We start from the raw sequence: 24,360 nt of genomic DNA, 5'->3' as shown, positions 1-24,360 counted from the left end.
CCCATCTTACCCATGTAACTGTCTAAATGCTTTTTAAAAGACAACATTGTACCTGCCTCTACTACTACCTCTGGCAGCTTGTTCCAGACACCGACTGAGTGAAAAATTGCCCCTCTGGACACTTTTGTATCTTTCCCTCTCATCTTAAACCTATGTCCTCTAATTTTTGATTCCCCTACCTTTGGGAAAAGATATTGACTATCTAGCTGATCTATGCCCCTCATTATTTTATAGACCTCTATAAGATCGCCCCTCAGCCTTCTATGTTACAGAGAAAAAAGTCCCAGTCTATCCAGTCTCTCCTTGGAACTCAAACCATCAAGTCCAGGTAGCATCCTAGTAAACCTTTTCTGCACTCTTTCTAGTTTAATAATATCCTTTCTATAATAGGGTGACCAGAACTGTACACAGTATTCCAAGTGTGGCCTTACCAATGTCTTGTACAACTTCGACAAGATGTCCCAACTCCTGTATTCAATGTTCTGACCAATGAAAGCAAGCATGCTGAATGCCTTCTTCACCACTCTGTCCACCTGTGACTCCACTTTCAAGGAGCTATGAACATGTACCCCTAGATTGGCACAACATCGTGGGCCGAAGGGCCTGTTCTGTGCTGTACTGTTCTATGTTCTATAACTCTCCCCAACGCCCTACCATTAACTGATTAAGTCCTGCCCTGGTTCAATCTACCAAAATGCATCACCTCGCATTTATCTAAATTAAACTCCATCTGCCATTCGTCAGCCCACTGCCCAATTGATCAAGATCCCTTTGCAATCCTCAATAACCTTCTTCACTGTCCACTATGCCACCAATCTTGATGTCATCTGCAAACTTACTAACCATGCCTCCTATATTCTCATCCAAATCATTAATATAAGTGACAAATAACAGTGGACCCAGCACCGATCCCTGAGGCACACCGCTGGTCACAGGTCTCCAGTTTGAAAAACAACCTTCTACAACAACCCTCTGGCTTCTGTCATCAAGTCAATTTTGTATCCATTTAGTTACCACACCCTGGATCCCGTGAGATTTAACCTGCTGCAGCAATCTACCATGCGGTACCTTGTCAAAGGCCTTGCTAAAGTCCATGTAGACAACATCAACTGCACTGCCCTCATCTACCTTCTTGGTTACCCCTTCAAAAAATGCAATCAAATTTGTAAGACATGATTTTCCACTCATAAAGCCATGCTGAATCTCCCTAATCAGTTCTTGCGTCTCTAAATGCCTGCAGATCCTGTCTCTCAAAATACCTTCCAACAACTTACCCACCAAAGATGTGAGGCTCACTGGCCTGTAGTTCCCAGGTATTTCCCTGCAGCTCTTTTGAAACAAAGGCACAACATTTGCCACCCTCCAATCTTCAGGCATCTCACCCGTGACTATCAATGATTCAAATATCTCTGCTAGCGGACCTGCAGTTTCCTCCCTAGCCTGGCACAATGTCCTGGGATACACTCAATCAGGTACCGGGGATTTATCCACCTTGATGCGCTTTAAGACTTCCAGCACCACCTCCTCTGTTATATGTACACTCCTCAAGACATCACAATTTATTTCCCCAAATTCCCTCACATCCATGCTTTTCACAGCAGTAAATACCGATAGGAAATATTCATTTAGGATCTCACCCATCTCTTGTGGATCCGCATATAGATGACCTTGTTGATCCTTAAGAGGCCCTACTTTCATCCTAGTTACTCTCTTGGCCTTTATGTATTTTGTCTAATGGAACTTGCCAGTGGTATCTGAAACATCTCAACGCTAGAATCTTACTTGTTACTGGAAATCTGAAGAGGACAGGCACAAGGACGGCAGTCATTTGGAGATCCTCTTACTATCCCATAGTATCCGGGAGCACACACTTCACAATGCCCACCAGCCGTGTTGTCTCGACAATTCTGGTGGAAAAAGATTTTGTTTAGTAAAAATATACATCCTCATTATAAACTGCATTAGTTGACATTTTTAAATCCAAGCACTTCAAATCACAAACTATTTCAATCAAAAAGGCAATATTTTAGAAAGCTTATTATCCTGACATTTTGAACAAAATATGTCCAAGCAGTTCACTGGAAAATGAAACAAAGCCATTTGAGGAAGTCGCTTTTGACTGGTGTTCTGAGATGAAAGAATTGCTGGATTTCTCAGAGCAGCCAAAACCAAGGCTGCATTCATATTAGCTAGCTCAATACACAACACTCTGCCTGTCCACAATCATGTTATGTTTCTAATGATTTATTGCTTTGCAGTAAAGGACTCAGCATTCGAATACTCAAAATCCGGCTTCATAACTTCAAAAGTTACACAAACAGAAGCAAAGAATTTTTTTTAAAATTGTAACTGTTTTGCGATCATAGTTATGTGTTCTCTCATTTCAGCAATATACTGTTGAAAGAGTTGAGCTCTAAGAGCAGTCATTCTTCTTTCTGGGGGGAAAATATGTTTTTCTGTTGTTGAAAAATTGCTTTTTGTATGAAGATTGTTGGTTGGAAAAGATGCATTAGATATCATTTCTTTGTTGGCAGTGCATCAATAAACTCTTTCCACAGGAAAATTATTCACAATGGCCCAGCTATTGCTGGAATGTGCCCTGTGAGATTTGTTTGTGCACATGTAAATTTAAAAACTTTTTTGCCAATAAAGTTTCTGGAATCGCAAGCTCACAGTGGCACAGCGCGAAAAGGAGGCATCTGGGCCTTTGGTAAATGGTGGGATAAATAACGTATCTCCTTCACTCTGGTTAAAGGATTGAGAAATAAACAAGAATGGTAAATTAGGTGGGTGAATTCAATGTTACATCAGAAAAAAAATAAATGAAAAGAGGGAAGAGAAGATTGGAAAGAGTAAGGAAAGACACAAAGGCAATTTTTCATGAATAAAAATTTAAAATATTCCATGATAAAAATCTCTAAAAACAATTGACAACCTAAAGAAATGAGACTCAGTGCCAATAACTGTTCACTTTCTTAACCAGAGATTGATTGGCAACCACGATTAAGTAAGAAGTCTTTATCTACAACCCACAAGCTCAAAACTTTTATCAAAACCTTTTCAGCTTGTTATGTTTCTCTAGGCTTCAAAGCTCTCTTCAAAACTTCCAATTTTATTCATGCTTTTGGTCATGGCTACAATCTTTCCTCTGCTTCCTACTCTTCGCTGATATATTTGGTAAAATGTCTTGAGATATTTAACTATGAGCAGTGTTATATGAATAAGTGTTTTGTATTCTTATGCCCCACTTCAGAGCTGACCGTAAAAAAAATGTATGTGACATTCTAACTAACATGTACTCTATATTTTTCTTCCCTTTCCCTCGGCTCTTCCAGGTTCTCTACACTGTTGCTTAAATTACTTTAAAGAGTATGATTGACAATGGTTTGGGAATTGAATAAAGCAATCCGAGATGTAATGAGAAGGCAGTTTCTAGATGAACCACTCCAGCGCTTACATTGATATTATTTCTATGCTAGTGCTAACTAGGCAATTGTGGCATTTTCCATGAATGACAAATATGGATGGAATTTAATTACCTCACAGGACGTAGGAGGAGCCACATAATCAGGTGGGAAACCCCAAGTTAGAGAAATTTTTCAACTCCTTCCCTGATAAAGTAAGGGGAGGGGCAAGTTGCGATCAGTCTTTGTGTCCCGAGGCCCTTAGTTGGCCGCTTAAGGACCTCAGCCCATGGTATTCTACCAGAAGGGTATGAGAGGGGAGCATGCACACCACATGGTGAGGCTGGCTGAATATGGCTATGAGCAGAAGAGAGATCCCTCCTGATTGGGCACCCTGTGCCCTATGGAGTTCCCTGCCAGTGGCAAGCACCCCCAAATTGCATGAGCTCCCCTTGCCCTCCACAATGATCTTGCCCCTCCCCAGGGCCTGCCTGACTCACTCTAGTGAGCCCTCTCCAGTTCTCAGGCCTCCTTCACTGGTTGCTGCCCATGGCTTTCTGCAGCATGCGCAGGGGCCTCTGCTCCGAGTTGGGCTGCTCCCAGATTGGCTAGCAGTTTTTGGAGGCAAAGCCTTTACCTTAAGGCCTGGGGACCCCAGTGCCAGACAGCAAACTGCCTGATCGTTATTTAATCCGATTGGGGTTTCCAGAAATGATGATTGCTGGATTGCCACCGGCATTTTGGCCCAGGGCTGGGGCCATCATCGTAAGAAGTCTCACAACACCAGGTTAAAGTCCAACAGGTTTATTTGGTAGCAAAAGCCACTAGCTTTAGTGTTTACCCCAGTCCAACGCCAGCATCTCCACATCATGGCCATCATTGTGGCCAGTAAATTCCAATCATATATGTCTAACTCAGACTGGTGCGTGATTTAGAGGTGATTTTAGGGAGCTGATATTGTTACTCTTGCCCTTAGTGCTTGAAGTTACAGGGCTAGGAACTGCTGTAAAGGAAAATTTGATGAATGGCATCCAGTGCATCTTGCAGACTGTAAAGACTGCAGTCGTAGTGCACCAGCAGTGTTTAGATGGAGATTCAGTCATGTGTTAGAGCTGTTGAACAGTAGCCTTCACTGCCCTGAGTGATATTGAGATTATTAAATGTTCTTATGTTTGAGCAAATGAGATCGGGTATTCTAGCACACTCCTGATTTGTGCCTTATGGATGGTGAAGAGGCCAGGAGATGCGCTAGTTGTTGCAGAGTGCCTAGTCTCTGCTCTGTTATCACAGCTCACTTGCTGATATGACTGGTCCGTTTAAGCTTCTGGTCAGTAACAAGCCTCAGTGTTATTAGCGAGCAATTTAACAATGCCGATGTCATTGAAGGTTGGGGCAGTTGGAGGGCTTTTTCTCGCTGGAGACTGGCATGGTCTGGCACTTCTGTGACATGAATGTTTACCTGCAAAGTACTGTTTGAGCTAAGTTTAGCTTTTAAAAATGACTTGAGTATAAAAATAAGCTCTAATTTTTAAAATTTAAAATTGAAGCATAAAATCTGGTGTTGGATCTCCCTATTTACAACAGTGATATTGTATGTAAAACAAAATTCTTTGAAATTAACTTCTTCAGCTTTTTTTGATCGAATAATAAGAGACTATCTGGTACCTGACATATGGAGGTCTTCCCATCACAGATGTCACTATGGCCATTGCACTGACATTGCACACAGCTCCACACCACTGGTCTGGGCCCCCTGATTGTTGGTGTTCTGTAATAACCTAGAACACAATCCTGAAGTATAAAGAAAACATAAGTCATTTGTTAGCTTTTATCACTTTCATGTTACTGATGGATTTTATACTTACCATGGCAAGAGGTATCAAGTGCTGGAAACCTGAACAATTTTGTACCTTTGATACGTGCGCTCAGATTTTCTGGTGAAAATCCATTGTGATGAAAATCCTGAAAATCCCCAAAATTTCTAAGTCCAGCTGCCGGTCCCATTGCTTCCCTTCTTCACGGGGGTGGGACGGGAGTTAAATCTGAGTGTGCAGATTGGACCCAAGTAAGAGGAGATCTGAACTTGGTGGATTCATTTGGAAAGCCAGGCCCTTTGGAGAGATAAGGTATCCCTTTGCATAAGGCCCTGGGAGACCTTTGGGAGAAAGAGGGCACCCTCTGTGAGAGAAAAAGCACCCTATGGGATTGTTAAAAGTGAACATGAATCTGCACATTTTACATATAAACTCATTGGAATTGTCAGGCTGTCAAAGAGCTGTATATTTGTGAAGGAACTGCCAAGCTGCCAAGGAACTGTTAAAGAGCTGTTCAGCTGTCAAAGAACTGTCTGAGGATACCAGGTGAGCTGGCATGGAAAGGGTAAGGACAAAGGATGGTGGGTTGGAGGGCATGGGTTACATAGGAGGTATGGGAATTGTGAAGGGTGGGTAGAGTGCTGCATGAATTGTTATGAGGGTGTAAGGAGCTATGGGGGTTGGTGGGGGCATGGGTTGGCATCAACTGGCATGGATGGGGAATAGGAAGTTTCTGGGGGTGAGGCATCAGGTATAAGGTTTGGAGGGATGCATTTGCTTTCTTATTTATTTATTTAAACACAGTGCCAGGGCACATTGTTGGCCCAGTCTACCTCTACACCCAGCAGCCTGCACATTGGTTCCTGATTGCCCGTTCACAATCTGGGTGAGCACATCACTGACACACCAGAGCACGTGACTGAGCCCGAGACAGCTGAGGGCTCAGGCAGTCAGAGGACTGTTGGAGAACAGGCCCATCCTGAGCCCCAGCTGAAGGCAGGCCTCTGATCAGAGCCACACAAAACCTATTAGACATGAAGCAACAGGCACATTGTGCAGACTTGAACAAGTCCATACAGTTACTGATTGCCTTGATATGATGTGCATATTCCTATAAGGGAATGTATCTGAAACCACTGGCAATCCTTACATTTCTTGAGGAGGAGAGTCAGACTGGGCATCTGGGAATGGTGGAGAATGTAAGCATCATGAGAGCTCCCTGGGAGCAAAGACACAACTGGAGGATACATTTCCAGTGGTTGTTAGACCGATTGCATCGTAATAGCATGGAATCGCAGGGAGATCTGATCACCACATGTGCAGTTGATAAACCCCAATACTTGTGGGAAGCCTGTGATGGCACCAAAGCCCAAAGATCTTTCAACCTGGCTCTCTATTCTGTTTATTCTGAAGCACACAAACTTTCTTACCCTCTTAAAGAGACCATTTTTCACCTCTTTGATGCAGCAATGTGCACATGCCAACATGGAGCAGTGGAAGGAACTGTTGGCATAGAAGTTTAGTGCTGCAGTAACCTTCAAAGCCACTCCATCGGGTTCCCCCCCAGTACAATGGGACACAAGTCAAGTACCTGGAGCACACAGGTCTGTGAGTGCCTTCCAAGAAATCCTCAGCCAGTACTGGCTTTGCATTTTGTCATTTGCAGGTAGTTGAGGTGAGGGAAGTAAACTCTGAGATCTGCTATTGCTCTGCATTGGACAGGGTCCTGATTGCCCCCCTCCTGACTCCCCTCAGCATCTGTTTTTACCGCAACTGGAGCCGCACTTCACCCAGTTCCATCCTCCCTCTGTGCATTTCCTCTTTCACCCGAGGTTCCAGGAACGCTAGGTGGACCAGACCTATTTTGCTCACGAAGGCTCAACAGAGGGCAGAACATTCCACCTGTGTCTAAATGGTGTTTACCCTCGTCTTGACAAGAGCTCACCCTGATCTTGAAGGTGATCACCTTGCTGTTGGTCTCAGAGTCGCATTCGACCTCCCCTCTATGAGCCTTGACCTTATCTCAGTAACACTTAAATTTGATGCTTCACAGCTTCCTCTCCCCTCTTCCATTCAATTCTCCAAATGGCGACAGGGAGCTCAACCTCACCAACTGCCCACCTCGAGGACTGGCATGCCTGCTCATCATCAGCTTTAACCAGTTATGAAACCGATGGCGCATAAATCCTATGCACCATGAACTTCATCACTCAATTAGTAATTAATCGCTGAAAATTGTGGTTTAATGAGTATTATAAGCATATTATAGCTGCTTCCATTCTGCATGCCGTTGACTTCACCATCCCACTTCCTCTGCCCCGCTGAGATAATTTGTCACATCTGCCCCCACATCAGGGTCTTGACACTGTGCTTCTTATGCTATTAAAAGGCCCTACTCCCATTTCCCCCCTTCTATTAAATTCCACCTGAAGTATTTGTCTAAGCGTTGATCATTGTAAATGAGTACACGGCTTCATTATTGACAAAGCAAATGGAAAGCTCAGCATCAATACAAAATATGCAGCACATTTCTCATGTATTTGTCTGCTAATGAAAAGATATATCAGAAAAATGTGCTGGAGGAAAAATAACAAATAATTTTAAAGCTGGTTTGTATCATCAACATTTCACTCCATTAAACCCCAGTAAGAGAATATGAATCGTAATTGCAAACAACCATCCAAGTCAATTAATATTTGGTGCCACACAATTGTCTTTTCTGGAACAAAATTTGAAGAATATGTTACGGTTAAGTAATGTAATTATCAAACAATTGAAGTAACTTTTCTTTATTTTACAAAACTTGTTTTTGTAACAGGTACGAACTAAAATCAATGTTCTAAACTAATGGCATCAATTCTCCTTGAAATCATTATTTGTTGGAACAAATTCTCAGCCTGCTGAATAACAATGAACACAGTGCTATATTTTGTATGCCTCTCATTATCTAACTTTGTAGGTGATTGGTTCGGTGTATATTTATAAGAGTTGTTCTTATTTGGAAAAAGATTTTAACAATGAGTCACTACCCAGCTGGTTCTATCGAGCTGCACATGATCTGGTGTTAAAACCAGGATTATAGAATATAATACTGCTTCTAAGACTTTTGACAGAATTTTGGATTTCACATTTCTTATAAGGAAATAAAAATGACAAGATTTTTCATTTGCTCCTAGCCTTTGAGTAATGCAGGCCGTGAGACAAATTCACATGCTGGCAGCAGAGCTTTGGAGTTTTGATATGTGAAAGGTGCTTTTCCAAACTATTTTTAGAAAATGGTAGGCAGCTCATTGTCACCATGATTTCAGTTCACTGCTTGAAAGTTTCAGACTAATTTCCTCATAAAAGGCATCATTACCACAATGTCAACAGATTAACAAGGTCTTTGAACCTACTCCTGATGCAAAAACTTCTTCACCCCGTGTATTCTTTCCAGAGCATTATCACATCATTATCTGTTCATGCATATTATCTGTTCCACTTGTCTCTACAAAAGTGTGCTTTTATTTTTACTTCCCCCTTCGTTTCATTACACCACGGGCTCCAAGAGCAATTGTTATTACCTGGCATGACAGGCCGGAATAACCTTCTGGGCAAAAGCATTGCTCAATCTGTTGGGCACGTTCAGCCAGGAAGTAGCTACCACTGACTTCGGCCACTTCCACCGATATCTCAGAGATTCTGGATTGACAATGAATGAGAAAATGAAATTTGGTAAACTTCTTGAAACAACAGTTGTGCCTGTAAATTCAAACTTCCTTTATTTTGCTTTTCCCAGTCATTAATATGTGTATATTTAGTCAGATTGCACATTTACGGCAAGTGCACAAGCTGTTGGAACTGCAGCTCATCATTCTCCATCAAATCAGCCATGCCTGAACTTTAGCAGCAATGTTTTACAAACACTGCTTTCCCTGAATGCATACTGAGTGAAATTCTGCTCCTGCAAAGCAAAGTCAATGCGAGGGAAAAAAAAGTCACTTTGTTTCGTTAATGGAATACCACTATTAGAATAATAAGTCCATAAGTTCTTTTTGCACAGATATATGTCATTCATGATTGGTATAACTTGTTGTAATGATTTATTAAAATGGCGGAATCATCTTAATGGGTAAACATTTTTGAGAGATCAAATGGTCCCCTTAATCTGAAAAAACTTTGCGACATAATTATTTACAGCCTTAACAAATAAACACTCCCAATAAATGAAACAAAATGTCTTAAGGAATGCATCACATAAAAGTATCTAAGCAAGTGAAATATGCTGCTGGAGCACTGATATCACCAGCGTGACAAATTAAAATTTCAGACAGCAAATGTCCCTGCTGCAACTATATGGGCAGCAACAGGAGGAGGCTTTTTAACCCCTGACGTCCATTCCATTATTCAGCGAGATCATGGCTGGTCTGCAACTGAGCTACATATATATGCATGGGATTTTCCAGTCCCGCCTGCCATCAGGATGGTTCGGTCCCGCCGAAACTCAATGGATTTTTGACTGGGCTGCCGAATCTCCCACAGTGGGTCCCGCCACCACCACGATGGAAAATCCCAACCAAATGGCTTCGGTTTTTTCATCACCCACCTTGTTTTAAAATCCTATTTTTTCATGTAGGTTTTTGGCTGAGCTTGCATTTACCTCCTATTATCCCACACAACACAAAGGTTCCTCATTTGAATCTTTTCATATTATTTCAAACTTCAGCAAACATGTACTGGCTGCCCAAATTGGCTACGTGTTTAGGTTCGGGAGAATTTTGAACCCAAGGGCAGGAGTTCTGGCAAAAATAATTGCAAAATGAAGGCTGTTGATCCAGGATTTGCATTTCCAAAACTAGCATTCTAATTTCATATGTTGGTTTCTATTTGTACCTGGTTTGTCTCATGAAAGTCCCATAAGATGCCTTGATGAGAATGGAGTCAATGTCATACAGCACATCCATGAAGTCTTTGCGAGAAACAGGTCTGCCGTCTGGTGAATTGTCATATTTCCAATCATGCTAAAACACAAATATTTTGAGGAGTATTTATAGAAAATCATTTTATTTGACCTCACCTCCTCCCTTCGCACCCAATAGTTATTAACTATTTGAATAAATGAGCAATTGTGAATAAAAATATTCTAATTGGCACTTCCATGTTAAAATGTAAATAATGGTAAGTTTACTAACTCCGCTCTCCTAGTGATGAATGGTGCTTGAAAGGCAAGTGTATCAGAGATACATTGTGGCACAAAATTCACAAAGAAATTTAACATTATAGCAATTTACTGTAGTAGGTTAGCCATTTATGCTCAGGTTGAATTGTGAATTTCAAATTCATTAGAACTGTCAAAAATGATTTTGCATATGAATCATGAGTTGGAAATCCAATGCTGCACTGTCAAAAATTCCATCTTTGAGATTTGATGTCAAGCCTGAAAATGTAAGATTCTGCTTGTGGCATGAGTTGGTGTTCAATAGTAACTCCACCTGCCCCCAACCTATGCAACCTGTTCTGGCTACTATCCAGGCTAAACAATGGTTTAGATAATAATTACTTTATTAACAATTTAAAAATAATGAAATGTTATAGTTTTGCTATTTGCAAAATTTGAGATTAAAAATACGTACCTCAGTGAGTTCTACCTCATGTCTGGTTAACTGACCGATTTGAGGAGCAGATACATGTCGCACGATAGTCATCTCTCTTGTGGGCCCGCCTCTCATAATAATTTGGGGCTCGTAGGTAGATTGACCCACTTCTTCTCTGGCTTCAAAGTAAATTGCATACCTCAGCTTGCCACCATAGGCTTTGAGCTATAAAACAAAACAACATTTTTACAGGTGAATTGAGTACGTTGCATTGACCTCCTGAGCACGAAATACACTTTGCAAAACACTCAAAATGGCAGAAAACAAGACACCCATCTGCAGGCGTCAAAAATTTGAGGTGGAACCTGGATGTGCTAGAACTTTGTTCCATTTACAGAACCCCTTGAAACCCTGGCTGGAGGGGCTCTGGAATAATCTTCCATCTAACCCCCTATGTCAAGTGGTACATTTGGGGGAGTTCATTGGCTTGCCAAAAATTCTGCTGTTATGACTAAGTAGGCCTCAGTGGAACCCAGCAGCTGCAGAGCTGGAAGTAATCCCTCTCAAAGTCTTTTGGACGGCTTTCTAATTTCACAAATCAATTCTGGAGAAAACTGTGACCTTGAGGCTTTGACGATTTTCTCAGTCTTTCTTTCTTCAGACCAAACCCGGCTAGAGGCACAGCAACTCTGCACACTCACAGGGAGGGATTAATGTAAGTTTAATTGATGATTGATAATTGATGGGCGGCACGGTAGCACAGTGGTTAGCACTGCTGCTTCACAGCTCCAGGGTCCTGGGTTCGATTCCCGGCTCGGGTCACTGTCTGTGTGGAGTTTGCACATTCTCCTCGTGTCTGCGTGGGTTTCCTCCGGGTGCTCCGGTTTCCTCCCACATCCAAAGATGTGCAGGTTAGGTTGATTGGCCAGGTTAAAAATTGCCCCTTAGAATCCTGGGATGCGTAGATTAGTGGATAAATATGTGGGGGTAGGGCCTGGGTGGGATTGTGGTCGGTGCAGACTCGATGGGCCGAATGGCCTCCTTCTGCACTGTAGGGTTTCTATGATGATTTAAAATTAATTAATTAATTAATTCTTCAATTAACTGATGAACTCCCACAGGTATGAAGTTTCTATCCTGGTGAGAATTGCTGCACATTCCAAATTGACCTTGAAAAGGTGGTGGCGAGCCGATTTCTTGAATTCCTGCAGTCAGGTTGCATAGGTACACCACAGTGCTTTTTAGGAAAAAAGTTACAGGTTTTTGGTCCAGTGACAGTAGTAACAATGGTAACATATTACCAAATGAGGATGGTGTGTGGCTTGGAAGGGAACTTGCTGGTTTGTATGGATTTGGAAAGTGCTGTTGAAGAAGCCTTTAGTGAGTTGCTGCAGCTCATTTTGTCGGTGATGTACACTGCTGCCACTCTGCATTGGTGATGGAGGAAGTAAATGTTTAAGGTGGTGGATTGGTTGCTAATCAAACCAGGTTGGTTTGTCCTGGATTGTGTCAAGCCTCTTGAATGTTGTTGGAGCTGCATTCAGTCAGAGAAGTGGAGAGTATGTCATCACACTTGACATTTGTGCCTTGGACATATTCTGGGGAGTCAAGAGGTGAGTTACTCACAACAGAATTCTGACAGTTCTTGCAACCATGGTATTTATTAATGGTAACTCCAAGAATGTTGATAGTGGGAGATTCAACGATCATAATGTCATTAACTGTCAAGGAGAGATGTTTACATTGTCTCTTGTTGGAGATAGTTATTGCCTAGCATTTACATGGCACAAATGTTACTTCCCACTTATCAACACAAGCCTAAATTTGCCACATTTAAACATGGACTGCTTCAATATCTGAGGAATCACAAATGGCACTGTGCACTATGCAATCATCAGCGAACATCCCCACTTCTGACCTTATGATGGGGTGGGGGGAGGGGAGTGGATCCTTGATGAAGCAGCTGAAGATGGTTGAGTCTAGAATTCTGCAGTAAGGAACTCAAACAATGATGGCCTGGGGCTGAGATGATAACCTTGGCCCAAAGAATTGGGATGGAGTCCCCATCTTTTGGCTAGGGCAAATAGAAATGTGCTCATAGGACTCCCATGTTGTAGCAGGTCCACTGGAATTTCAATGTCAATGTTCTTGTCTTTTTAAATAATGTACTTATTTTTACATAGTCTATGCGGCCAATCATAACATTTTCAATTGTTGTAACTTTGAGAACACTTTTAAAAACCACGTCAGGGAATTGGAGCTGGAGCTGGATGAACTTCGGATCATTCGGGAGGCAGAGGTGGCCATAGATAGAAGCTTCAGGGCTGTAGTTACTCGGAAGAATGAAGATAGATGGGTGACGGTGAGAGGGGCTGGGAGGAAGCAGTCAGTACAGGGATCCCCTGTGGTCGTTCCCCTCGGCAACAAGTATTCCGCTTTGGATACTACTGTCCCCCTACTGGTAGGGGGATGACCTATCAATGGTAAGCCACGGTGACTGGATCTCCAGCACTGAGTCCGTCCCTGTGGCTCAGAAGGGAAGGGGGGAGAGCAGGAGAGCAATAGTTATTGGGGATTTGATAGTTAGAGAGACAGATCCTTAAGGGGGAGGGGGAACAAGTCGTGATACACATCGGTACCAACAACATAGGTAAGAGAAAGGACGGGGATTTAAAACAGGAATTTAGGGAGCTAGGGTGGAAGCTGAGAGCCAGGACAAACAATGTTGTCATCTCTGGTTTGTTGCCGGTGCCACGTGCTAACGAGTTGAGGAACAGGGAGAGAGTGCAGATAAACAGGTGGCTGCAAGGATGGTGTAGGAGGGAGGGTTTCAGCTCCATGGATAATTGGAGCACATTCTGGGGAAGGTGGGACCTGTGCGAACAGGACGGTTTGCACCTGAACCAGAGGGGCACCAATATCCTGGGAGGGAAATTTGCTATGGCTCTTCGGGGGGGGGTTTAAACTAAATTGTCAGGGGGATGGGGAAATGAGCTGTAGTCCAGTAGCCAGTGTTGAGTGTAGTGAGGTACTGAGGAGGGTATCAAGGTTGCAGGAGTGTACCGGCAGACAGGAAGGTGGGTTGAAGTGTGTCTACTTCAATGCAAGGAGCATCCGGAATAAGATAGGTGAACTTGGAGCGTGGATTGGTACTTGGGACTACGATGTTGTGACCCTTACGGAGACATGGTTAGAACAGGGACAGGAATGGTATAGATGTTTCAGTTAAGAGTAGGGAAGGTGGTAAAAGAGGTGGAGGAGTAGCATTGTTAATCAAGGATAATTTAACGGCTGCAGAAAGGCAGTTCGAGGGAGATCTGCCTACTGAGGTAATATGGGCTGAAGTTAGAAATAGGAAAGGAGCAGTCAAATTGTTAGGAGTTTTCCATACGCCCCCAAATAGTAATAGAGATGTGGAGGAAGAAATTGCAAAGCAGATTATGGATAGGTGTGGAGGTCACAGGGTAGTTGTCATGGGTGACTTTAACTTTCCAAATATTGATTGGAACCTTTATAGGTCGAATAGTTCGGATGGGGCAGTTTTTGTACAGTGTGTGCAGGAGGGTTTCCTGACACAATATGCGGATAGGCCGACAAGAGGTGTGGCCACATTGGACTTGGTACTCGGTAATGAACCGGGCCAAGTGTTAGATTTGTTTGTGGGAGAGCACTTTGGAGATAGTGACCACAATTCGGTGTCTTTCATTATTGCAATGGAGAGGGATAGGGCCTAACGGCAGGGCAAGGTTTATAATTGGGGGAGGGGTAATTATGACACGGTTAGGCAGGAATTAGGGAGCGTAAGATGTGAACAGAAACTGTCAGGGAAAGGCACAAATGAAAAGTGGAGCTTGTTCAAGGAACAAATACTGAGTGTCCTTGATAGGTATGTCCCTGTCAGGCAGGGAGGAAATGGCCGAGTGAGGGAACCATGGTTCACAAAAGAGGTTGAATGCCTTGTCAAGAGGCAAAAGGAAGCGTATGTACGGATGAGAAAACAAGGTTCAGTTGGGTCGCTTGAGGGGTACAAGGTAGCAAGGAAGGAGCTAAAAAAAAGGGCTTAGGAGAGCTAGGAGGGGGGCATGAGAAGTCCTTGGCGGGTCGGATCAAGGAAAACCCCAAGGCTTTTTACTCTTATGTGAGAAATAAAAGAATCACCAGGGTGAGGTTAGGGCTGGTCAAGGATAGTAGTGGGAACTTGTGCATGGAGTCAGAAGAGATAGGAGAGGCTATGAATGAATACTTTTCTTTATAGGCCGGTTAGTCTTACTTTGGTGGTTGGTAAGTTAATGGAAAAGGTCCTGAGGGATAGGATTTATGACCATTTGGAAAGATGCAGCTTAATCCGGGATAGTCAACACGGATTCGTGAAGGGTAAGTCTTGCCTCACAAATTTGATTGAATTCTTTGAGGAGGTAACTAAGTGTGTAGATGAAGGTAGAGCAGTTGATGTCATATACATGGATTTTAGTAAGGCATTTGATAAGGTCCCCCATGGTCGGCTCATGAAGAAAGTAAGGAGGTGTGGGATAGAGGGAAATTTGGCCGATTGGATAAGTAACTGGCTATCTCATAGAAGACAGAGGGTGGTGGTGGATGGAAAATTTTCAGACTGGAGACCAGTTACCAGTGGTGTACCACAGGGATCAGTGCTGGGTCCTCTGCTTTTTGTGATTTTTATTAATGACTTGGAGGAGGGGGCTGAAGGGTGGGTCAGTAAATTTGCTGATGATACCAAGATTGGTGGAGTAGTGGATGAGGTGGAGGGCTGTTGTAGGCTGCAAAGAGACATTGATAGGATGCAGAGCTGGGCCGAAATATGTAACCCTGATAAGTGCGAGGTGATTCATTTTGGGAGGACAAATTTAAATGCAGATTACAGGGTTAACGGCAGGGTTCTGAGGAATGTGGAGGAACAAAGAGATCTTGGGGTTCATATCCACAGATCTCTGAAGGTTGCCACTCAAGTGGATAGAGCCGTGAAGAAGGCCTATAGTGTGTTAGCGTTTATTAACAGGGGGTTTGAGTTTAAGAGTCGTGGGGTTATGCTGCAACTGTACAGGACGTTGGTGAGACCACATTTGGAATATTGTGTGCAGTTCTGGTCACCTCACTATAAGGCGGCCGTGGAAGCATTGGAGAGAGTGCAGAGGAGATTTACCAGGATGCTGCCTGGTTTGGAGGGTAGGTCTTATGAGGAAAGGTTGAGGGAGCTAGGGCTTTTCTCTTTAGAGCGGAGGAGGATGAGAGGCGACTTAATAGAGGTTTATAAAATGATGAGGGGGATAGATAGAGTGGACGTTCAGAGACTATTTCCTCAGGTGGATGTAGCTGTTACGAGGGGGCATAACTATAAGGTTCATGGTGGGAGATATAGGAGGGATGTCTGAGAGTGGTTGGGGTGTGGAATGGACTACCTGCTGTGATAGTGGAGTCAGACACTTCAGGAACTTTCAAGCGGTTATTGGATAGGCACATGGAGCACACCAGAATGATAGGGAGTGGGACAGCTTGATCTTGGTTTCGGACAAAGCTCGGCACAACATCGAGGGCCGAAGGGCCTGTACTGTGCTGTACTGTTCTATGTCCCTCACTGGGCAATATTCTGACAACTGAGGCCACTGAAAGTGCTGGCAAGTGATGAAACTTCCCATTTAATCATAGATTCTCTACAGTGCAGAAGGAGGCCATTCAGACCTTCAAGTCTGCAGCGAACACAATCCTACCCAGGCCCTATTTCTGTAACCCCATATATTTACCCTGCTAATCCCCTGACCCTAGGATCAACTTAGCATGGCCAATCAACCTAACCTGCACATCTTTGGACTGTGGGAGGAAACCGGAGCACCCTGAGGAAACCCACGCAGACATGGGGAGAATGTACAAACTCCACACAGACAGTGACCCGAGGCCGGAATTGAATCCGGGTCCCTGGCGCTGTGAGATAGCAGTGCTAACCACTGTGTTGCCCTAAGCTGCACAGTCCTGATGTTGCTTGTGTTAAAATCAATGCTGTATAAAATTTAATAACGGGAAATAACATCTGAAACTGAATCATCCCTATAATGGAACAAAGTCTATCCTTCGATCTTGGTACCTCAACTAGTGAGGCAAAGATCTTCAGAGCATATTCAAAATCAATTTGTATAATGTGGATCCTCCTTCCTCCTTGGGTTCAATAGATAAATAAATTATTTTAAGATTATATTTGGGGAAGATTGAGGCCAAGGTTAGAATAAATTTCATTATTTTGGGATAAAGTAAACATAAGGTTAAATGATCAATAATCAAGAATGGAAAGGTCAAATAAGAACTAATATTAAGTGCAAGGACTTAAAACAATTGCAGTTAAAATTATTTTCTTCAGCTTTTATTATCAGGTATCTCACATATGAAAGTCTATTCTTGACAATTGAGTATTTTATTGCTTTATTATTAAGGTTTGTTTCAGCACCATAACTCGAGCTTACAATTTGCAAAAGAAAATTGTCTGTTTGTGAAGCAGAGAATCTTCTGGAGCAGCCAACCCTTTTTTAATTTATTTCTGGGATGGTGGTGTCACTTTAAGGTCAGCATTTATTACTCATCCTTAATTACTCTGAAGGAGATGGTGGTGAGCCAACTTTCTGAACTGCTGCAGTTCATGTGGTGTATATACTCACACACCTGTTCGGTGGGAAGTTCCAAAATTTTGACCTAGTGATGATGAAGGAATGGTGATATAATTCCAATTCAGGATGATGTGCGACTTGGAGAGGAAATACAGGTATTGATGCTCCCTTGTGCTTTCTGTTTTTGTCCTTCTTGCCAGCATAGGACAGAGATTTGGAAGGAGTGGCTGATGAATCCTTGGTGCCAATGTTGGGAAGAAGTGAATGCTGAACGTAGCAGATGGGGTCCCAATCAAGTAAGCTACTTTGCCCTGGATGGTGCCAGATTTTTGCAGGAGATACACTCATGAAGCATGTGGGCAGTATTTCATCACACTCTTGACTTGCGCATTGTACATGGTGAAAGGGCTTTGGGGATTCAAAAGGTGACTCACTCACCAAATAATTTTCAATCTCTGATCTGCAGTGTCAACGGTGGCTCAGATGGTAGCACACTTGCTTCCCAGCCAGCAGATTGGTAGATTGGTCAAGGCTCTTGGATGCAATGATTAAACCAAGGCCCTGTCTGCCCTCTCAGCTTTGAACAAGAGCATTGGTATTTTCCCTCAAGCTCTGATCAATAGTTATCCCAGTCAACATTAGAAAACAGATGATTGTATCATTATCTCACAGTTGTTGTGATCATAGTTGTTGCTATAGGTATAAATAAATATTGTTTTTTGTGTTTAAGGGGATATTTAAAATTCAGCTTTATGCTACAGGAAATCAATATGTCTTGAAGGAATACAGCTCAGGAAAACAGTGTAATTATTCATTTTAGCCAGTCGTGTTTACTTAGGGGAGAACTAATGGACTTCAGTTTACAAAAAGAAAAGGTCCCCTCGGGTTTTGATTAAAGGAATGGATTAGGTATTCAGTTTAGGGGTTCAGGGTCACGTGATAATATGGTTAATGGAAGGAAGTAGATATGTAGCAGAGGAAAACAGCTTTTAGTTTTGGCTGGGGTTTGTTTAAAGACAGAGGTCTGCAAGCTGCTCTCAAAATCAAAATCTCTCTAAAAGCTTCGAGACTGTGTAACTCCTTATAGCAAGTATATTTATGGTTGCTAACTGTATTTAAAGCGGAATTTTAAGTCTGTAAGTGAATGTTGAAGTGATTCAAGCCTGGAGAGAGGATTGTAAAGTGTCAAACATTGACAATGTGAGGCCTGGGTGATTTTGACTGACATGCTGTTCCCATGTTTAGGTGCAGAACACTAGCAGGAAGCAACAGCTGGCTAGCGGGACAGGTGTGAAATGTCAGGCAGCCCAAATCCATTTTTCATGATCAAGGAGCTAGTTCCCAATATTCTGTAAGTCACTGGACTGGGTTGGAAGGAAGGGAGAATTGAGGAAGGGCTTTCATGAAGAAGCTACAGTCTTGGATTTTAGTCTGCTCTCCTAAAGGCAACAGGGTCCATCTTTTAAATACACAGATTGGTTTCCAGTAGTGTAATTGGAAACCAACTTCTTTCTAACTGGTGGCCTAAACTGGGAAGGCATTGCAAATCTCCTACCAAGTGAAACATAAAAAATGCGAGCCAGACAAATAGCCTGTCATGCCCGTTCCACCAATTCAATACAATCATGGCTGACCTTTGGCTTCAACTCCACTTTCCCATCCACTCCCCATATCCCTTGATTCTGTGAGGAATGAAAAATCTGCCCATCTCAACTTTAAATATACATAATGATGGAGCATCCACAACCATCTGGGGTGGAGAATTCCAGAGATTCACATGCCTTTGAGTGTAGGAATTTCTCCTCATCCAATCCAAAACAATTGGCCCCATATCCTGAGTCTGTGTGTTCTAGGTTCCTCAGCCAGGGTATCTCAGGGTTTGACAGGAGTTTATCCTGTCAAACCCCTATTTTAGTGAGGTCATCTCTCATTCTTCTGAACTCCGGAGAGTATAATCCAGCCTCTCATCCTAGGACAACCCTCTCATCCCAGAGACCAATCTAATGAATTCTCACTCCACTGCCCGGAGAATCTGAACAGTTAAGGTTTGTTTTAATTCTTTTAACCTTGTCCTTTTCTGGCTGATGATGCTGATCGCAAAAATTGCTTGAGCTTTGTCTGAATTTAAGCTGATTTTATTTTGGATCAAAGCTATGTTTTGTGACGAAAGAAGGCATTTTAAGAAATTCCCCATTTTGATGATGTTTTGGCAGTGAACATGTTATGCTTTTGAATCACTGCTCAGAGCAACAATGAAGTTCAATCTCAATATTCATATCTGGAAGGAGAGCAGACATAATTGAGTAATTCAGGAATTCATTGGAATCCTCCATTAGATTTTTGAACCCTCTTTCATTGTATCAGCCCTGAATATTCTCTACAAAACTAGTGAATCTTGTTTAAAATATTAATTTGTAATCTTAAAAAGAATGACAGTCACTGTTCCAAAAGATTCGGTAAAAGTCACAATGATCACATTTCATTACCTGGAAATCACACACAAAATGTAAAGTTTTAAGACCGAAGTTACTCAATTATGCTCTCAGAATAAAACACACATTTGCCATCCAACATGTGACTCTGGTAGTGATTGCAATAACAACTTGTACCCTCTGAGGGCATTTTAGAGGAAGTGTTTGGAAACAGTTGCCAGGGTTATCGCCCAGAGGCAAGTGGTGTGCTGGACATCTGTTGTGAGGTCAGGAAACCCAGAAGAATGAGCTAAATCCAGAGTTTAACAGCAGCTTGCAGGGCTGCTTTGAACATTTTTCTGTGAGTTTTCCACCCATAGACAGCTTGATAGGCAGACTGGAGGTCTTTTGGGTGGGAAATCTGTTTCACAAGTCTGAAGCCGATGAGAGAAGATTACTGGGGGAATGAGAGAGATTATAGAAGCCGGAGCTCCCAATTGTGGAGACGGGTCCAGTGGTGGATGAGATAGCAGGTGGTTGGAGAGGATGGTGGTCATGGATAGAAGGCAATCAGATTGCAGGAGTATCAAGATTTGGAAAATATTTACAGCATTCCTTGTTGAGCCTGGAGGAAATGCTCTTGCTCCCACTGGCCCATGAGCAGTGCTGTAAAAGCACTTACTTCATGCATTCAGCCCTTCTCACGTTCTTTAAGTTGCCAGGTTTCCAGAAATCTGGGAGACCGGCTGACTGTGTGTAAAAACACAATGACTGTTGAAATGAAGGCACAGGGCTTCAGGCCCAGAGGTAGAGATGCTAACACTGTGCCATAAGACTGCTCATTCTTTCATTACAGCATGTAAATAGTGCACTGAACTTCCCTAGCTTTGTTGTAGACGTTAATCACGACTAGGAGTGCATCTCTTGCCACCATGCAATATATCATGAAGATATCGAAACTCGATTAGTCCAACCTAACTTGTACATTTATTGGGTTAGTCAATGGTTTTCATCAGACAGTTTAGTAAGTAATTGTACTCTATATTATCAGTTTAATATGAAGTTGGGAAGACAATTAATTACCTTTTCTCCTTCAAACTGCTCTGGAAGTTTCCAGTAAAAAGGCTCATAAAGAAGATGCTTGATCACGATGTCTACATTAGCGACTATCTCTGGATGCTGATGAAATACACCACTAGTTGTTTTCCTGTCGTTGAATTTATTTACTATTTCCAGTACAGTCTGCTCAGGGTTAAGTGTCAGCTTCAAGAGAAAAACAAAACTGTCATTCGATGTAGCAAGAATGTAAAATTACAGCTGAAACCTTACTGTGATTTCAGACATACACCTGGTAATAGTTTGAAAACATGCAGCAAAGCATGTGTTGCCAACATTAACTGAACAATTCCGGGTCAATGATTCACGGCAATATTTTACTCAAACAAGTCTGCAGCGTGGTTGTAAGTCTTGCTGGACCTTTTTGCCATTAAATGTAAACTTAAGGATAGGTGCATTCAAACCACAAAACACCGTGTTAAGATGGCATAGCAGGTGTTAATGTACTGAGCCAAAATTTCACATTGTCACAATTCCTGGTAGAATCAGTTACAACATAAGAAATGGGAGCAGGAATAAACTGCACGGCCCCTCGAGCCTGCTCCATCATTTAACGCGGTCATGGCAGATCTAATGCCTCAATTCAACTTTCCCACCCATTCACCATAGCTCTTGATTCTTTGAGAGACCAAAAATGTATCCATCTCAGTCCTGAATGTATTTAACGATGGAGCATTCACCAACTCAGTGTCATCCAGAGTAGATGGTGAACAAAGTCAAAACATTTCCCCACGCAAAAGGGAAATTGGCAGATTGTCATTTTCATCTGCTCTTGTAAATCTCTAATTACCGGTTACAACACGAGGAGGGAATGGTGCATCAAATAACTAAGAAGTGGGATGCAGTCAAATTTTAAAAAGAATAACCTCTTTTCCAGATTTTGCACCATAAGCAACAATGTACAAAATTTTAAACACAGTATTTCAAATCATTATGTGCAATTAAAACAGGAAGATCAATTATGTTACTGTGTGAAGCTGAAACCAACTTAAAGATCTTTATCTGCAAATATATTTCCATTTAAATTAAATATGCTAACTCAAGTTTCAATTGCTCAGCTACAATTACAGTAGCAATCTTTGAAATCGTTCTGGGATTCTTTTGGCGCCTGGTAGATGAATACAAAATGAATAGCAATACACAGGAGAGAGCTACGGTTACAGTAAACAACTGCTTTAGTCCTCACTGAGATACACCGCTGCTCAGAAGTATTTCATCAAATGTGAAAATAATTAGTGGTTTACTTACTCTCCTGCGGATTAGCCCTTTTGCCTCAGTACATTGTGTAGTCACACCTGAGCAGTAACAGCTACTACATCCATGAGGATTGCTCGAGTGAAGTGCAAAAGCACCAGTCTTGCACCTGTCACAACTAATTCCCTCCACGTTCACCTGCAAAAGTATGATTGGTTGCTTAAGAGATCAACATTAACAGTTCATTGCAATTAAATTGTTATCGAAATACTTTGTCTTTAAAAAATATCCATGAATACGGTTGCATAGGCTATGCGGTTCAGATTGAGGCCATTCAGCCCAACCAATCTACACCACTTTATGCTTCACTCAAGCCTCCTCCATTCTTGCCTTATCTAAATCTATCAGTGTAACCCTATATTCCTTTCTCCCTCGTATACTTGTCTAGCCTCTGCTTAAATGCTCTGATTCTATTAGCTTCAACCACTCCAGGTCTAACCGCAAAAGGGTTTCTTGTGGATTCGTAAGAGACTGAACGTATTTACTCAATGTCTGTGCTTAACCATTCATGTTCCAATTGTGAAGAAACTTGTCTGGCAGAATTTCTCAAGTTCAAAACAAGAAAGGGTTGGTTTTTATTCAGTCAAAAGCCCACCCAGGCAAAAACCTAAAACGATTTAAAAAGGTAAACACATGTCCAAGTTTCATAATCCACTCACAGAGGCACACAGGTGTGAATGACAACACAAAAACAGAAAATGTTGGAAAATCTCAGCAGGTCTGACAGCATCGGTGGAGAGGGAATAGAGCTAACGTTAGCTCTACTCTCCCTCCACAGGTGCTGTCAAATCTCCTGCAGAGATTTTCCAGCATTTTCTGTTTTTGTTTCAGATTTCAGTATCTGCAGTAAATTGCTTTAACTTGATGAGGAATTACAAGTTATGGAGTAGGAAGTTACTTTCTTAGCCAGATTAAAGTTCAATGGAAAAAGAAAAAACAGATAGTCTCAAAATAGGAGAATTCCACCCACTAAGTGCAGTGGTGGGCAGCTCTGGCGGCATCTGTTCCACCAATCAAAATGATGGAATCCCGCTGACCAGATTCTGCACTTGGAACCTCGTTAACTGCACAGGCGATTTCCTCTCCAACTCTCCTGGTGGGCCAGCAGCTGATTCATCCGCCCACCATCAACTGACAGGTTCAAAGGTTATGGCAGTATATATAAATACTAGTCCAGCATACTCATGTCACTCTCTCCAGCCAATCTGTCTTCAACAGACCATGAAGGATGTTAGTAACCCAGAGGAAAAAGGCTAGCAGCCACAAGAGGAAGCCTGTTCCTCAATTCAACCATCTTACCCCCTAGCATATCACCTGCAAGGTGCCCATGTCCCACTTGGATCTCTGCTCAGTAACTCTGGAATCTTCATTCAGTATTCATTCAGCCCATTTCAGTGAACAGTGTGGTATTCCTTCCACCTCCTTATTTGTGAGCTTTTCAATCAGCTTTGTCAGGGTCCAGCTTCCCTCACCTCGGTTCACTGTTCGTATTCTCCATCTACCTCCTTGACCTTCTGCTTACCATCATGAGCCCTTGCCCTACCTTCCTCCTTGCACTCCTTCCACATTGCCCCCCTTGACTTTGTCCAGCCACCACCATCCCCTTCCTCACTTTGTACTCCAACCCCAGTCAAACTTTGGACCTTTGTTGTGAGTCTGACAGTAAAATGCTGTCCAGATAGATATCACTGTTTGGCACCAGGGCGAAGGGGACCACTTTACTCCCCAACTCCAGGCACAGTACCGAATTTAGATGGTGACACTGTAAGGTCCATGGGTCAAACAGCAAAGTGCTGTCCATGAGGACCAGCTCAACATGGAGCTGGAGGGCAGAAACCAGTCTTCCCTGGCAGAGTGGTGAATAGTGCATCAGGAGCAATTCTGATTGCTCCTGCAGTTCTACACTCACCTCAAAATCTCTGGCGAACTGAGGACCACCGTGTGCACGGCACTTAGCCATCGGATTTGACACCGACATGATTTGCCACTGGTTTGATGCCAGATTGCAAGGCCACCAGTACAACAGCAAACAGCTGTTTTAATGAGCATTCGTGGCACACAACCTGCCACTGGGGTCACCAACCCGCCACTGGGAGAATTGCAATGCAATTTTACACCAGTGGTTTCCAACTTTTTGGCTCGCGCCAGATTCTCCACTCCCGTCCCCACCAATCCCG

General features: G+C 42.7%; 1 protein-coding gene across 6 annotated transcripts in view; it reads right to left on the bottom strand.

The window, feature by feature from the left end:
- lama2 (laminin, alpha 2) overlaps nucleotides 1-24,360 on the bottom strand; it is a 359,403-nt gene that overhangs the window by 93,716 nt on the left and 241,327 nt on the right. For all 6 annotated transcript variants that reach the window (XM_078212838.1, XM_078212839.1, XM_078212841.1 and 3 more), the window contains 7 exons: nucleotides 22,178-22,321; nucleotides 20,897-21,076; nucleotides 10,831-11,016; nucleotides 10,091-10,218; nucleotides 8,782-8,899; nucleotides 5,070-5,195; nucleotides 1,783-1,907 (listed from right to left, as the gene is read on the bottom strand). In XM_078212838.1, the coding sequence (XP_078068964.1) occupies nucleotides 1,783-1,907; nucleotides 5,070-5,195; nucleotides 8,782-8,899; nucleotides 10,091-10,218; nucleotides 10,831-11,016; nucleotides 20,897-21,076; nucleotides 22,178-22,321 (1,007 nt within the window). The remainder of the gene's footprint in view (nucleotides 1-1,782; nucleotides 1,908-5,069; nucleotides 5,196-8,781; nucleotides 8,900-10,090; nucleotides 10,219-10,830; nucleotides 11,017-20,896; nucleotides 21,077-22,177; nucleotides 22,322-24,360) is intronic.

This window comes from Mustelus asterias, chromosome 5 (genome assembly GCF_964213995.1).
Source record: "Mustelus asterias chromosome 5, sMusAst1.hap1.1, whole genome shotgun sequence".
Taxonomy (NCBI): domain Eukaryota; kingdom Metazoa; phylum Chordata; class Chondrichthyes; order Carcharhiniformes; family Triakidae; genus Mustelus; species Mustelus asterias.
Note: the sequence above shows the minus strand (reverse complement) of the source record. Positions and strands in the feature narration are given on the sequence as shown.